Here is a 16,756-nt window from a genome sequence, read left to right as displayed (position 1 = left end):
ATTGGGCGTTTCGGTGAGCTCGAGGGGGGTGCCGTGTTTAAAGCGCAAACACCGCATTCGTTCCTCTATATCGCACCTCTATTAAGGACCTCACCAAAGTACAGGGGTGATTCGCGTTTTTGGAGGAAAAAAAACAGTAAAGGTGTTCGAAAATAAATTTACCTTTATGTGTATTTTTTATTTGCAATTGTAACATTTTAAAAGCTACTGCTCACATGTTCGATGGCTTACAAAAAGTCAGCTCAGACGAGTCATTTAATCGTATTTCTTGAGGGAACAGGCAAAGTGTGTATAAAGACTACATTTCCCATGAGGCTCAGAGACATTGGTAACCAGGAAGTTCTGGACCGTTGCTAACCAAACTAACGCGTACTCTGCGGCAGTGGCTGTCCTGCAGCGTGAACTGAAATGAGTTACGTATTAATGGTTTAAGGTGAGGAAAGTTTATACGATTTGTACCATCTAAACGCTAAAACAAAGGACATTTTGATAAATGTCGTGGTTGCTAGACCTTTCTGGAACTGGAATGACGTAATAGACGAATGCATACAATTATATACAAATTATTACGCCAGGTGACGATGATGCAGTGAAGTTTGTACCGTGTGCTCAGCATGTTACATGGTGTCCACGTCACTTTTTAAACTCGTTACTTCAACACGCAGTTTTGGTTAGTTTGAAACATTACGATTTGTCTGACTGACATGTCGTTTTGTTACGAACAAACACAAAATCATGTAACAGAAGTTTAAGTGGGGTTATTAACAGAATAGGGCACTCTATTTAATATATTTTGAAAAATTATTCATGAATATATTTTACTCATTACTGAAAATGATAATGTGTATTTTAAGTATACTTTATGATTTGAACCAGAAATGTATGGTAACGTATCACAGAAGTATACAGAATGCATGCTTCTTTAACGTGTTTTCCCATCGTTTACTCCTGATTAGCAGTAGTTCATTCATGCACAATAATTATGGGTATGAAATTTCAGCTTCTGGAGAAGGATGCATTGCTCGGACGAGTGCGTGACCGTGGGGCGCCCTGACTCACCTTGCCTGGCGCGGGTGTCTGGCCTAGTGAACCCCACCCCTGTTGATGCTGAAGAGCTGGAGCTGCTGGCGGAGCTGCATCTCTCCCCAGAGAAGCTGGTAGGGCTCCGGTTTCCATTTAACATCGTGCACTAGTGGAACTTGCAGCACCTCCAGCTGTTGAGCTTTAAATCACACAAAACTCGAACAGTAGCTGCTCTCCTGTATATTACAGACCAAGGCATCTTTCTGTCATTTGAGAAAGTCACCCTTTTACACTAATTTCACTTGTTTCCTTTTTATCTCACAAGAACAAAATTAGTGACAATCACACAGTTTAGTTTATAGGTAAAAAAATAAAGGAATGATTTATTGCAGAGTGCGTTTAATAAGCGTGTAATCATCTGAAACCCTTACTGAAGTGCTAGGCGGATGGAGAGTTCATGTTAAGTATGAGTGTGAACAGAAAACAGAAACATTTTGGGGAAAGTGGAATTTTTATATACGACATTTGTCACTTCTTGCCGACAGACTCCCTTCCTCTCAGTCTGCGTGATCCTCTCAGAGCTTCAGCTATTTACTGTGCTTATTAATGACGTTGCACATCGCCTGATGGGTACGCCATTAGCCTCTTCAGTGAAAGTGCCTGGAGACAGCTGGGTGCACTAAGAGGAACTGGCCCACTTAGCTGCTGGGAGCTGTGATTTATCTCCAGCATCTTTGCGGCGCTTGTATTACTGTGAGTCGAGAGACGTGCGACGCCGGGCCACCTTTTTTTTTTAAAAAACATTTTCCAAAGGCAATCCGAAGGCAGATTCCTCTCCTGCTGGGATACAGAGGAGACGACATCATGTGACAGCATCGGTTCGTGTCGCGTTCCAGCAGGATTACCGCAGTAAGGTTACTTTCTAAAATATCGTGAATATTATGAAGAAGCTTGGGTGGCATAGCAGGTAGCGCTGGTGTCTTGCAGCTCTGGGTCGACTGTGTGTTCGGCTCAGTCTGTGTGGAGTTTGCACATTCTCCTCGTGTTTGGGTTTCCTACAGGTGCTCTGGTTTCCTCTCACAGTCCAAGGACACACAGTATTTCCGGTGAATCTTTGCGTGCGAGCGTGTCTGTGTGTGAGTGAGTGTGTGCGACCGCCCTGTGACAGACTGCTGTCCTGTGCAGGATGTAGCCTGCCTCAGTCCCTCTGGACCTCCGCAACCTGGCGCTGGACAAGAAGATAGTGAAATATAGAAAATCAACAAAGGCGTTTCGTGCCCCGGTGTCCACTTCTCTGTCTGTGTCTCTGTAGCGAGCGCTGACTGGGGCGGAGGACCTGAACGAAGTCACCGTGCTGGAGCTGTGCGTCGACACGCGTCAGAGCACTCTGAGCAACCTCGGTGAGGAATCCACGCGTGTCTCTCAACCCGCCCTCCCAGCGCCAGGGATCACGGTGCATTACATGAGATTTAGAAGCGTTTAAGGGCAGCCTACAGATGGGGATGTGCGGAAAATCCTGCTGAATTCAGGTATTGCAGCCGATGATGAAAGGGGTGTGTGTGTGTGTTTGTGTTGTTTTCTCCTGTCGCCTCGCAGGCTCCTACTTGCCCAAGCTGGTCCAGCTGAAGATGAACGGCAGTGTTATTGCATCGGTGAGGTGAGGGGCTCAGCACCCGTCTCCGTCTTCTTGGCAGAGTTCAACTGCGCGTGTAGGTACAACAGACAAACGGAAAAGGTGGCCTTTTAGCGAACGCACTGCGGTGTGTGCCGTGCCCGAGATCGCAAGTTGCTGCCCGTGTAGTGCCATGGCAGGACCTGGGTGTGAGATCCCACACAGACACAGGTGGGTGATTCCGTCAGGGCAAGGAGCTCGTCGCAAAGCACACGCAGCCATCGGTGCTGCCCGGGAGATCTCGGCCGCGCTCCCCGGGGGGCTGATTCTGGGTTCAACACGACCAACTGCAGCAACGCTGGCCCGTGTCCGTGGGCTATGCTTTTTGGCTCAGCAACTTGGATAAAGGGTGGGACGCCACTGACAGCGAACGGGGGCAGATCGGCCAGGTTGGAAGCAGCTCCGTGGGAACCTGTGACTTGTCAGCGTGTCTATCTCTGTGGCAGAGCAGGGCTACGCCCCCTGCAGGCAGGTCCCGAGGAGCAGCCCGCTCACAGCTGTCGGTGCCTCCCTCTGCAGGGACCTGGGTACGACGTTCTCTCGCTTGCAGGTCCTGTGGATGGCTCGCTGCGGCCTCGCCGACTTGGACGGGATTCTCGCCTTCGCCTCCCTCAAGGTATCCCGTGCTCGTGGAGAGCAGCGGCACTCGGCTTCACTTTCTCTTCTATAGCCTTTGCATCCCATACTTCGGAACCCGGCATGTTCTGCAAGAACAGTCTTAATAAATGGCCCTTTGTGCATGTGCTCAGCTGGCCAACGATAGCCTGGGGTTCCTGTTCAGGGTGTACCCTGCCTCATGCCCTGTGCTTACGGGTTAGGCTCTGGACCGCCAAGATCCAGCACCGGCAAGAGGTCGATGTGAATAAATGAATGAATTTCAGTGAAGTTTGTTGTATTAGTCCAGCAGTCGGTTACATAGCTGGTCACACGAAGCACAGAGGCTACACTGGCAGACATTAGAGTTACACTTCAAATCATTATACAGAGAATTTTAATTTATGCAGATAAGTGAAGCAATTATTCTCAAGTCATTTGTTTAATGTACGGTGGTAGGTTCCCTCTGCGATCCTCTTTTTCTCAACTTTGACTACTTCTTACTTCGTAGTCCATTTTGCAAGCCTGTTGTGATGAAATCACTTGGGGGGGCATTATTCCATCAGTGTCACTTGGGGTGAAGGACCCGGAGCTCACACGCACAGCTCGCGTCCAGTTCGTTCTCTTGACGCATCCTGTTGCCCTCCCACTAGGAGCTGTATGTGGCCTACAACGAGATTTCGGATCTCAGCCACATCAGCCTGCTGGAGCACCTGGAGATACTGGACCTGGAGGGGAACAGCGTGGACGACCTGAGCCAGGTGCAGTACCTGGGCTTGTGCGGCAGCCTTAGGGCCCTGACTCTGGACGGCAACCCGATGTGCGCACGGCCACACCCTGACGCTCCCCAGGTACCCTGAACCCTAAAAGCAGGAAATGAGTCAGATCAGATGAACACGCAAGCAAGAGCTCGAACGTCGTTGCATTGCTTCATCTTGTACTTGCAAAATGCAGTTAAGTCCTTTTATTAGATTAGTTGCTGTCATCCTCCATCATCCCTTAAGCCATTAATCCAGATGTGCTTTGACACGCGACCCTGTGAGGGTTTCTCTGCTGAACTGAGGTCACTGTCCGGGAAATAAAATAATGTGCTTTTAGCATCACGGGGAGTCTTTCAAAAATTGGGACCAGTATACAGTAAATGTGAAACAGAGGGAAGAAAATGGTGCTTTTTCTGTGTGTGTGTTTGTGTATACGTGCGCAGATAAAGCGGGAGGGATGGCCTATCTGATAAAACAGCCACGATTCGCTCTCTAACCATCCGATCTGAAACAGATGCGCCCGAGTCGGGCCGAGAGGCCCCCTGATCGGATTAAAGGGCCCGGCGGCACCGTGCACTTAAATCAGTGTGCCAAGCAGGCGGGTTCGAGCAGCTTCGACATGTGGGCGCTTCCCTCAGCAGCGTCAGAGGACAGTTTCTAGGCTGAGGTTCTCGGCGACGGAGCTCTGACCGGCACACTGGGCCGAGGGGGGGCGGAGTCGGTCGAGGATGCGGCGCAACCGACTTGATGGTTCGCTTCTGTCCAACTACATAGAGGGCCACGCTTTTTAGCCTCGTTATATGTTTACGTTGGAAAAATCAGAAATTATTAATTTTCGGATACATTTCCTGCTCGCAGTGGTTTTTTACACTAAGATACCTACACCGATTAACCCATTTATACAGCAGGCTCATTTTTACTGGTGTTCATCTCTCCTCCTCCTTGCTGTAGCCGTGCGATTGTGGGTTCGATGCCTCAGCCTCTTTGTCGCCACACTTCTGTTTTGGGCCCATCTGCATCTCCGCCTACCACAGTGACTTTTGTCCCCACTTCCTGTGCTGAGGGCCGCAAACACTTGGGGGCGCTACAAGCGCACTGCTAGGAGGCTGCAGATTCTCAGTAGACTTTGTTTTCTCATGAATCTTCAGCTCTTCGCGAATCCTGCAGGATCTCTCTGATTCCTTGCGCTGCCTTTTTAAACTGTGACTTTGTCCTTGTGTCAAGCGAGCGCCGCGTGTTTCCTTCCCCGTGGTGACCCTTCCTCCTATCTGCCGAACAGACGGAGCTCTATTGCTACCGGTCGGCAGTGAGACAACTGCTCCCGCGGCTGCACTACCTGGACGACGTCCCGGCCGGGGACACGGGCGCCCGCTGCGGCGCAGACTCCTTGGAGGACCGGGCTCTCATCAGGGAGTCCATCAAGGAGGCAGTCTCCGGGCCGCCAGGTGCGGAGCATGTTTCAGAGCTGCGGGTGGAGGAGCAGAGCCACGCGGCGCCGCTTGACACTGAAACTGCCTGCTCTTTGCTCCCACAGAGGAGAGAGCAGCCAGCGCGGGTTTCTCCTTTCGGCCGGGTTCGGCCCAGCGTCCCGGAACGACTCCCCGACCCCTCAGCGGAGCCACAAGCAGACCTGGTACCGCCAGGTCAATGTGCTCTGCCGGCTCCAGGCCTGGCTCGGCAGATTCGGGCCCGAAGTGCATAGACCCGGGAGCCAGCGATCTGACCCACGGTGCGAGAGAGACGCCGCTGCAGATGCCCACATAACAGCGATAAGGCTTGTTAGCTAAACTGCACCAAAAACTTGCACTTAGTTTTATGCATGTATATTGCATAGAATGGAGGAGGAGCGTTAATAAACACTACACCCTGCAGGCCATGGTGAAGTACGATACAGGTTTCCACAGGTGTGTTTTTGGGGCCCGTTTTGTGGTCGAAAGTGCTGAACCGGTGTGTGTGTGTGTGTGTGCAGGCACCGGGCAGGTCATGTGTGGGAACCCAGGACAAGCTCTCCGCACGCGCCACCGGAAGATGAACGTAAGCCGGGGTCCTGGAGAAACGTCCTTCGCCGCACCACTCAGGCCCTTCACAGTAGCCCTACTCTCTGCAGTAGTGATTCACCTGTAATATAATGCACTGCTTGTGTTTGAATTTGTGCCTTGTATTAATTATTACTGTTATTGCCAAATTTTCGTAGGACTGAAGGTTAAAATCCCCTCCCCTACGGCCCACCACGTTCCAGAACTTTCCACTCGCTGTCCACGCTCCTTGATAGGTGTCGGTTCCTCCCAGGCTCTTGTTTCCTGCACATCCTCTCTCGTTTGCCTCATTCAGCTCCTGGACCTCAGAAGCGAGGACCCCAACCCCTTTGCCCACCTCCAGCACGTCCCGGAGCGCTCCTTTGACCTGGACGAGCACGACGGCAAGGACCCCGGAGACGTGTTGGCGGAGCTGATGGTCTGGAGGGAGAAGCACAACAGGTACTTGGCTTTTGCCCTTCTGTGGAGCGGGAGCAGTGGAAAACTGCACCGGGTCAGATGTCCCTGTCAGACCGACACCCCAGTGGACAGGAAGCTGTCTCCTTCAGCAGGACTTGGTTCTCTGGTTGACGTCATCGGAGGTTGTGTGAAGCACAGCACTGGTGCAAAGCAGCAATGCTAATGCTGTCGTTCTATGTGACAGTCGGCTCATCGCCATAGAGAGGGACCGTCAGGCGCAGGTGATGAAAGTGTCCCACAGTGATGGCGAGGACGATGAGGATGAGGAAGAGGGCAGCAGAGGTTCAACTCTCAGCTCCATGAGCGATGAGGAGGAAGGTGGATGCGGAGGAGCTGGAATCGATCACTGGAGCAGCGTGGAGTCACCAGACTCCTCCTTCCAGTCTCCTGGCCCAGGTGTGTGTCCCTCCACACTGCAGGGGAGACACGTCCCTGCCGGCAAGCTGCTCTCAGCCCATTACAGGCAGGTTAACGCCAGATGGCTTTCGAGCCCCTACTGTCCTGTTTCTGCTCTCTGCATTACTAGAATTTCTGCACGAGAGAGAGGCTGCGTCCCCCGATATCCTGAGACAACCTCTGTCTCCAGATCTCCCTCTGTTCCCGTCTCCACCCCTTATGCCCGTGGCACCCCCCGCTGGCCGCAAGGTATTGTCGGAGATGCGAAGGCGCAGGTTCCGCTTCAAGGTTCCGGAAATGGAGGTTGTGAAGGACACAGATGAGTCCGTTACTACGGAGACTGGAGGACGGACAGGTGTGCCGGTGTTGAAGGCCAGGAACCCAAAGATCCCTCCAGCCCCGGGTCCCTGCAGCGCTTGGCCCCAGAGACCCACGTCCAGCCCTGCCGCTCCACGGTATCTGTTCATTTTGCTAAAAATGTCAACACGCACGGCTTGTCGTTTATAGAAGCGCGCATTTTACTGAACACAGTTAAACATTTAAGCCAGAGGTCAGAGTTTTTAACCACGAGGTTCGGTGTCCACAGTCTGCTTCGGACCATGTCAGCCGTGGTCTCTTCTCTTCTATTGCAGCAGCAGGATGAATGGGAGCGCTGAGCTCCACCCTGTCAACAGCCATCATCCCGACCCTGACGCATCCTCTCACCTGGTACCCCTTCCACCCGCCTGCCCCCGCCCCCACACTGCCAGGGCTGCCATCCAGAGACCCCCCAGGCGGCCGGTTTTCACACCCGATCGGGGTTCCACTCACTGCAGCTGAAGTCCTGCTGCCTCTGGCATTAGTGGAGCTCTGCACTGGGGGCTTTCTCACTTTGGCGAACATTTATTATTGCTTCGCTGGCAAGTACACTTTGAAGGGCGGTATCATAATATCAGGTTTTTGCAATATTTTAAGGAATTTTAATCATTTTCAGCAACTACTTGTAAAGGACGGAAGGAAAGGACTCAATGTAAAATATATCTATATTTTTGTGGGAGGATTGAATTAAAAGCGACTACTGATCACATATTTTTGTTACAATAAAACGAAAGTTATGTTGCCTGAAAAGTGCAGCTATGAAAGTGCATGTGAAAATGAAGCGGTATTAAAATGCCTGAGATGCATGAGTACAAAAAAAATCTGCTGTTAAAGTGTGGCTTCAGACCAAGAGGTTGGTGGAAGTTTGCAGGTGTTTGGTCACAGAGGTGTTGTTCAGAGAGACTTTGTTTATTCCCCCTTAATAATAATAGAAGGAAAGAATCTGAAACAAGCAAAGCAGTGATTTATGCCAAAAAAGCATTATTATTATTATAAAGTGAAGGAAAGTGGTTTATTACCAGCTGATGCCAGAGGAGCGTGAACAGTGTTTTGGCCCACTAGAGGACGCTATGGACAAGCGACCCGATGATGCGGTCAAACTGCCAGCTTACGGAAAGAAAAGGACGACTAATGCTACATGTGGCTTAAAATATTACGAAACAGTTCAAACAGAAAAGAGTAAAGCGATGCTTCTCTTTACTGAACAGTTTGGTTGAATTTTTTTCCCCACACATTTTGCAGCCCAGTTGTCTGAATGTTTGGGAATGAAACTCACAACCTTAACGGTGCAGCGCTGGCCTGGTAGCACGATGCGGTTTCGCTCTGAACGTGTTCACCTTTAAAGGGGAACAACACAGTATTTCACACTGAAACGTGGGACACCGTCGCTGCGTTTATTGCATCTGCCTCTCTGGTTTTGTCAGCAAGGTAGGTGGAAAAGCTGCCAAAACGGCCGTGCTGATCCCAGACGACACCGACATCCGATCCGACAAGTACCGTGTCGCCCATCTCGCTGTTTTGACTGGGATCTGAGGAGACGTGTTCTCCCTCGTGCGGCACCCCTGGCCCGACATGCAGAAACGCCTCCGACACTGACAAATTCCTGGGCAAGTTCGGTCCCGTGGCACACATCTCTGGGAGGGGGTGTTTCTGCGCTGCGGAGGCACGTGCAGGTACGGCACACGGCGACACGCTGCCTTCTGACCGACGCGTTCCGCTGCGTTCCCCAAGACTGAATGCTAAACAGAGCGGAGAACTCGTGTGCCCCTGCAAGGACTGTGTGCGGCAGGCCCTTTAGAGTCACCAGTGCTGCCGAAACGCACCGTCTTTGGACCGTAGGAGGACATGCGCAAACTCCACACAGTGAGCCAGATCTGAACCCACAACCCAGGAGCTGTGAGACCCCAACGTTACCTGCTATGCCACCGTTCCACTTTGGAGATGCTCACAGACCTCCGTTGCACTCAACTGCTCAGCTCTATTCCTTCCTGCTGGACATTGACTGAGGCTCACGTGCAAGTCGGGTTCGAGTGATGGCGGCTGGATTCGACTCTGTTTCATATTAGAATATTAACTGTGCCACACTTCTTCCACAACCGGCTTACCCAGTTCCTGTCGATCACACCGTCTGTCCAAAGGCATCACATCAATCAAGGTAAACCAAAATGAAAACCGGCACCGTAGAGTCTATGCTAAGTTTTAGAAATGAGTAATAACCATGTAGATATACAGCTTGGTTCTTTAAATAATGAAAAAAGTTTATGACACAAATACTCAGTTCAAATACAGTACAGATCAGCTCAAGGTCACTGCTCAGATTCCTTGGCAGATCTGGTTCTCCAACTGCTGCTCCGCTGCGAACATGTCCCACTTTCTCGCTGATATAAGTGTCTGGCAATATTCTGTTTTCCAGTTACCGGCGTTTGAAAATGCACAGGATTCCCGGGAATGGAGAGCCGCGCTAATAACTATGGACTATCCGGTGCGGTTGGTGACACGAGATTTGAGATGCTGACGTGTCGGGGCTACATTTCTTCAGTGCTATCCCAGTTTTCATCAATATTTTGTTTCAACCTTGAGTTTTCTGCTTATAAATCTACAATATCCTTAGCTGGATGGGTGGGTATGAGATGTGGTCCAAACAGGGGATACTCATGCTCTGTGCACACAACCTCAGAGCTGTTTTTCTGTGCAAAAAGGTTAAAAGGAGAACGTGAAAAAAAGTGTTTGTCAGACAAATAGCTGTTTGTCTCACTGTGAACATAGATATTATGGAAAAAAAAAAGCTGCATTCCTTTTTGACATCTGTTTGGAAGCAACAGGTCCAACTCTCACGTGGCTCCTACTTCCTTACAATTATGGGCCTTCACTGTTCCCCATAATTCAGGACTGCTGGAGGGGAAAAAAAAAATTCTTGGCATAAAAACCAAAGTAAAAAAAAACCATGGGCTCTGTGCTGACCTCTCCCACTTCAAGAGTGCAGTGGAAGGAAGAGTAAATAGCAGAGAGAAGACAATATATAAATGAACAGCTCATTTTCTGGGGGTTTTCAATATCAGAACTATTTAAAAGGTGCATTACCTGGTGCGCCACCACTGCAGTGATTAAATTGCCTGGTCTGTGCCAGAGAGAGACTAATTGAATGACTGATTGATTGTCCTGTAATAGACCAGCTTCCCATCCAGGGAGTACACGCTGCCTCTCATCATATGCTATATTTCAATGCGAGTCAATAGTTCGTACTTATAACAAGTATATACGACAACACTCTATCGCAGCAGCTCATGGGGTCTTCGCAGGCTGGAAAGATGAGGCAGGCGCTCTGACAGCGGAAAATATTTTGTTTGGAACCTAGGGATTTGTCTTGTGTTTTAAAGCGAACTGAATTTTTCGCAAAATGTGGAGAAAAAAAAAACGGTTGCCGCTTTTCGGTGATGCGCAGTCGTTCCTGTTAATTCTCACATTCACGTTGCCGATACCCAGCTGTGAAATACCGAACGTCATTGGGTCACCAAGGAATGCAGGACTCGCTCGGACTTGAATCCCGCTCTAAGTACCTAACCCTCAGTTGATACCATAGAATACCCTGCTGTATAATCATGAAATCGTGGTACAGCTGCTTAACTTAACGTTGCAATTTGCCTTGGAAAAACGTGTCACTTGAATGAGGAATTTCAACAGCCAGCAACGGTGTGTTTCCATTGCTTAGCTGACACCTTACCTAAGCACCGTACACGGTATTATTATGTGTAATTCGTACTGATGGCGCGTACTCTGGCGCCACAGCACGCTGATCAGCGCGGGGCTGGAACCAGCAAGCTGAAGGCTTCAGGCCACAAGGTTCTGTCCTCGCCCGCCAGGATACGTGCCGCTTCGGGCGGTGTTGTTTCCAAACTTTCACAATCGCCGGTCTTGCTGCTCCATTCCGCCATTCGCGCCCGCTCCTTCAAGCTTCACGCCGCACCACAAGCTGTGCGCTCGGGTCGCCGTCGCGCGTTGCCATGGCAGCGGGAGGGCACGCGAGCGGACCCGTTGCCGGGAGCGACCGGCAGGAAGTAGCCGCCGAGTCGAGGCAAGATCAGCGCTCGAGACGGTCTGCTGAGCGCGCGCGCACGCGCGCGAGGAAACGACCGGGGGGAAAAACTTCGCAGGGAAGAGCGACAAGTTCTGAGGTAAAATAAAGTGTAAACAAAATAAATATGGGATAAACATAGTGCTGTTAAAAGCAGACAATTTTAATGCCTCTCTCGCCTGGAGAAAATCATGCTGTGTTTGTTCGCGCTCGCTGTGTGTGTGTGACGAGTGATTTATTACAAACAGACTGAAATAATTCAGACTCTTTTTTTCACGGAAGCGAGCTTATTAAATGAGCTTATTTTAAAATTATTACTAACTTTTTAATTACTTTCTTATCTTTTTCTGTTCTCATTAATTTATAGTATTGTAACAGATGCTTTAGACGTCATCACTAAAAAAAGTGAGACAGCAACTGCTACTAAAACAAACCTGGCCCATTATTTATTAATTAATTTACATTTTTTACTTATTTTTTCCTCCTGTCATGTTGGCTGAGACCAGATTCATACTTGACAGGAAGAGAGTGTGAATGTATGTTAACAGAACAGATCCTCTGTTTCATTGTTTCATTATGTACATTTCTACGCATTTTAATTGGTTTTTAGATGACGTACGTTGCAGCTGAGGGTGTTTTTTTTTTTTTTTTTTTAAATTTATTTTCTTGGAGTGTGAGAAGTGTGTGTATATATGTGTCAAATTTGAGGTGATCAGGGCTGTGAAATGAACCTTTGGAAAGAGCCTCATGGATGATGGGGTTGGGCATGGTTTGTCACAAACTAACAGAACAAGTGTGTGTCATTTTCATGCTTGAGGATCGACTGGACAGGAAGCACCTGCTGATTCCCCTCCCCGGAGACAGAGCACATCTATCTCCGCTGGCTGTGGTGCATCGTAAAACATTTTACATTTACATTTTTTTACTTAGCACATGCTTTTCTCCAAAGCGACTTCCAGTGGATACTATGTAGCGTTACCAGCCCACACACCTTATTCACCAAGGTGACTTACACTGCTAGATACACTACTTAAATGGGTCACTCATCCATACATCAATAATAATATAGTATACTGTAGTAAGAAAAAAAAATGCACTGCTGTACTTGCAATCAATCAAAACTTTAAAGTTGTGTAGAATGACACTTCCTGAAAAGTAAGACACTTTAAAAGAGCAGGTTCAGTAGCTTCTGTAAGCAAACTGCTTTGCAAAAATAGTTTTATATGGTTCTTTTTTTCCTTGCTGATTTTTGTCATACTGTCAACATCTAACATCTCATTTACATTACTTAATTTATCTGATGCTTTTCTCCAAAACCACTTACAGTGTTAAGCCACTTACAATTATTTACCCATTTATATAGCTGGGTTATTGTACTGGAGCAAATTTAGGGAAAGTACCTTGTTCAAGGGTATTATAGCTGGATGTGAGACTCAAACCTGCATTCTTAGCAACTGCCCCCATTTACATTTATGCATTTGACAGATGCTTTTCTCCAAAGTGATGTTTCCATTACACATTCAGTAGCTACCTACTTAGTAACGTACCTACTAAGTGTCAGGAGCTCAAAAAAAAGTGAGTCCAGAAGAGGTCTGAGATTCTTCCTCAGTGCTGCGCAGGGATTCAGCATTTCTGAGGGATCACTTATTAAAAGTTATACCTAGAGATACTGTGTATCACGATTTTTGGATGACTTAGTTTACAGTTTTTTTTTTTTTTTTAAACTGTGTTCCTGTATTTGTAGTCCATTCTGTGAGCATTAAGAGCTCAGGCGTCTGGTGCTGATGCAAGACACTGACATAGATTTCAGCCAGGTGCTGTTGGGATGGAGAGCATGTACTGTGTGTTGTTTTGCAGTACCCACATTACCCTAAGTGTCTTATAACTGTATATTTCTTCTTTTTTAACTCTTAAATGAAATAGCTGGCAAATGTATCAGGTATGATTTCCAGTTTTGTCTCTCACTGGCTGGGATTTGAAGTCAAGTCCATATCCTTGACTGCTTTTCAACCTGCTTTTTCCTGGCTGGGTCACAACACTATATTGCAGTCTTTCTGCTTTGATTCTTCAAACTTCAGTCACATGTTTGTTCTGTCAACTGAAATGTAATTTAAATTGTGACTGTGTCAGGGTGGGGCCATGGGTGGGGGGCCAGGAGGGTGCTGTGAGGGCGGAGCCACTTCTGAGTGAGTAAATATTAGAAGCCCTTTGATGTGACAAAAAAATTCCGGACCAACTTTGCAGCAGGTCAGTGAGTTTTCTGCCAAAGCTGGGACTGCTGGAGTCCACTCATCCATCCACGCATTCTTCGATTGTGACGGTTGCTGGAAACCAGAGCTTGGATAGTCCCTGAAATTGAAATAATGTGGACATTTGAATTTTTATCCACAATTTGCTTCTGCCAAACACTGAGAACCTGATATGTACCAGCTGTGCAGTCAGTAATAATGTAAAACTGAAAATTAATACAAAGAAATGTCTTTATGGGTCACTGACGTGTAGTATTAAACTATAAGATTTATGCTGAGCACTGCACAATAGACACAGGCCATTGGTACTGTGTCATCCCTGGGTGTGAATTCTTTCCCTTTGTGCTTTGTTGATAGTTTTTCTATGGGTTCCGGAGGAGTCACAGTTTCGGAATAGCGAAGCTTGTGTGTCCAATTGTACTCGTTTCTGCCTCTTCTTCCAGATCCTCCTGTAGTGAGTAATCTGTCCAGCTGCTCTCTAGACAGAAAGCACAAAAAGGCCTGTGTACCAACTGGAGATAACACGGCCCGCTCCCTCAAACACTGGTAACACTCCCACACAGGCACATGCAAACTCACACAGGACCTTTTCCTGTTGCGATATGTCAGTGGGATGACACCGGGGAATGAGGCTTAGAAAGTTCACATTTTCATTTTCAATTATTCATTTAGCAGACACTTTTCTCCAAAGTGACATACAACTGAAAGTCAGCAAAACTAGATTAACAATAGATGAAAAGCTTTAGATACAGGCACTTGATCTCCAAAGTTCAGCTTGTGTGGCTGATACCACCCTGTTGCTGGTTCAGATCATTCAAATAGCAAATACATAAATAATCAAGGCAGATGGTTCTGGATTAATTTACCAAACTGTCAAGAGATCTAGAAAGAAATGGGTCTAAAAGTGATGGGTTTTGAGAGTGAGAGAGAAAGATCTCTTGCTGTTTTTCTTTCTCACTCTTTGTTCAAACTTAAAACAAAGTTTATGCTGAAGACTTAAGAGCTTAAGATGAGCTGTTTTGCTAACATTCCCCTAGACCTGCATTTAGATGTTTCAGTCACAGTCCACTGCTGTTGGTTCTTCTCCATGTGTCATTTATTACAGAACACTGTACACCTGTGAGAACCTTATCATGGCATCAGCTGTGACTCACCCATAAACCCTGCAATGACAGTATGATAAAAAGGTACTGTTCCGGTTTTCTCTTCTGGTTAGACTTTATCTTTACAATCGAATTGTTCCTGCATTCCTGCCACACACGAACAGCGTTTTCTAGTTTGAGTGCAGAGGAAAAATTGATGAAATCATGGTTTTCTGCACAACACTCTAACATCTTGTAACGCTCAAAAAAATCAAAAGGTAATGGAAAAATGTCATCTGTATCGGTGACTTCTACAAAAAATACTGTTAATAAGTTCTGTCCTAAAAAATACTTCCGAGAACTGGTCAGTTTTCATTGTTCTAACCAACCTTGATTTAAAACTATGTTTTTCCTCATAGTTACTGTTTGCTAAAGAGTTGCTGTTTCATTAATGAACTTTATAAGAGGCGGTTGAAGTCTAATCAAACTTTAACTTTTTCAAGGTAAGAAATATTAAATAGATGCTTTAGGCAAGCTGGACTGATGTTTTAAGCTCCAAGTATGTCTGGTATGTACATGTAGTAAGTATGCAGAAGCAAATGTTCCTGTAAGGTGTGTTACGATAATAACACATATGAAATGGAGGTTTTTGATAAAGAACATTTTTACTTGTGAAATGAACATTAGAGGTAGAATAGCCTCTGGGTTTTTGCTCTTCCTGTTCTGCCACCGATCTCTGAACACATGCAATGTCTGCTGTGATGTCCTATTGACTTGGTGACTGTGGGAATGTGTCCAGAATAGGGTTTCCACTCTGTCTAAACCCATGTGAGCCATACCGACACCTGTTGATAAGAGTGAGAGAGAGAGAGTGCAGTAACTGTGCTGCCCGCAGGTCAGTGCTTGCACTGTGGGAAAGAGGTGGGCACCTGAAACAGAGGGGGTAAAGTCAGCACTGACCAGCAGTGAAGTGTAGAAAAAACAACAATGTGAATCAGAGGGCAGGTTTGTGGCTTTCCTTTGCTATGCTACCCTTTTGTTGGGAGTTGCCCATACTTCTTTTTGCTCCCCCCTTTTTTTTCTTTTTTAGCTCTGCGCAAATAGCGGCCTGATTGTCACGTGGCTTTTTCAGCGAACACAATTGCTGTGGGTTCTTATTGGCTAACCCCTTTGAAAAAGCATCCGTCTCCAAGGTGACAGAGATTGGCGGCCCCACTTCACTTTTTCCCCCCTCTTGCATCATTGTGAGGATAGCCAGAGCACATGCTGCTGCCCAGGTGAAGGATTGCTTGCTATCTCCATCCCGCTCTTAGCACCTTCGTGGGCTTCCCAGCCTGTTCTTCAGACTCTTTCTGAAAAGGTGAGCGTGTGGACATTTCACGTTTCTGTTCTGTGTTGCATTTGTACCTCATGCTGCCTTTCCTGTGCTTCTGTGTGCTTGACTATTGAAGGAACCATCAGAGTATATAGAAAAAGTTGTCTTCTATAGTTTTGACTGATATTTTCAGAGGTGTAGAGGTTCAGACTAAAAGATACTTTTATTCTCTTTTCAAATGTTATGGATTATAGACCGGAAGGTAGCATAGTGGTTAGAGCCATTGCCTTCCACTCTTAGGACCCGGATTCAAATGCCATCCCCTGCTGTAGTACCCTTGATCGAGGCACTTAATTCATGTGGTTAAAATTCCCCTGCTGTATAAATGGGTAGATATTTGTAAGTAGCTTAATATATGAATCTAAAGTTCTAAGTTGCCTTGGAAAAAATCATCTGATAAATGAATAAATAATGAGCAGGAAATCAGCAGGTCTTCTAAAAGAGAAGACAAGTTTAAAGAGGGCCACTGATTGTTTTTTTTTTTTTTTACTTTTGTACAATGAAATAAGGAAGCTTAAATGAGGCACTCGACAGGATGTTTTTATGGCCTCTCTTTGTGGACCCAGTGTGGTGTCACTACTTTTGGGGGAAACGGATTGTGAAATGTTTGGTTCTTATCTGAACTGAACATTTGCTGCACTGGTAGACGTGGTCATGTGAACATGACGCAGGACTGCATC

The 16,756-nt window shown here is 47.2% G+C and overlaps 2 protein-coding genes across 4 annotated transcripts in view; both read left to right on the top strand.

Moving 5' to 3' along the window:
* The first annotated feature begins 335 nt into the window (after positions 1-335).
* On the top strand, positions 336-8,074 carry lrrc56 (leucine rich repeat containing 56). Of its 2 annotated transcripts, none has more exons than XM_018765422.2 (13): positions 336-433; positions 1,001-1,157; positions 2,336-2,423; positions 2,620-2,680; positions 3,215-3,311; positions 3,943-4,140; positions 5,330-5,495; positions 5,585-5,779; positions 6,020-6,084; positions 6,382-6,527; positions 6,730-6,941; positions 7,072-7,396; positions 7,574-8,074. In XM_018765422.2, the coding sequence occupies exons 2-13, from the start codon at positions 1,014-1,016 to the stop codon at positions 7,758-7,760; spliced, it is 1,884 nt and encodes a 627-aa protein (XP_018620938.2). In that variant the 5' UTR covers positions 336-433; positions 1,001-1,013; the 3' UTR covers positions 7,761-8,074. The 2 variants fall into 2 exon arrangements, with proteins under 2 accessions (XP_018620938.2, XP_018620939.2); XM_018765423.2 differs by lacking the exon at positions 336-433 and adding an exon at positions 630-670.
* Positions 8,075-10,917: 2,843 nt separating this feature from the next.
* rassf7a (Ras association domain family member 7a) overlaps positions 10,918-16,756 on the top strand; it is a 28,478-nt gene continuing 22,639 nt past the window's right edge. The window contains exon 1 of one of the 2 annotated variants that reach the window (XM_018765758.2): positions 10,918-11,470. The gene's annotated coding sequence lies outside the window, so the exon portion shown is untranslated. Of the gene's footprint in view, positions 11,471-15,839; positions 16,062-16,756 lie in introns of those variants that run through there. The other variant, XM_018765759.2, reaches the window with a different exon arrangement.

Source organism: Scleropages formosus, chromosome 5 (genome assembly GCF_900964775.1).
Source record: "Scleropages formosus chromosome 5, fSclFor1.1, whole genome shotgun sequence".
Taxonomy (NCBI): Eukaryota; Metazoa; Chordata; class Actinopteri; order Osteoglossiformes; family Osteoglossidae; genus Scleropages; species Scleropages formosus.
The sequence above is the reverse complement of the archived record's forward strand: the minus strand, read 5'-3'. Positions and strand labels throughout refer to the sequence as shown.

Bases quoted from the DNA above. Each gene is read 5' to 3' on its own strand.
- lrrc56 (XM_018765422.2), top strand. From the start codon at position 1,014: ATGCATTGCTCGGACGAGTGCGTGACCGTGGGGCGCCCTGACTCACCT. The intron at 2,424-2,619 runs GTGAGGAATCCA...GTCGCCTCGCAG, and splicing joins GAGCACTCTGAGCAACCTCG to GCTCCTACTTGCCCAAGCTG. The intron at 5,780-6,019 runs GTGCGAGAGAGA...GTGTGTGTGCAG, and splicing joins AGCCAGCGATCTGACCCACG to GCACCGGGCAGGTCATGTGT.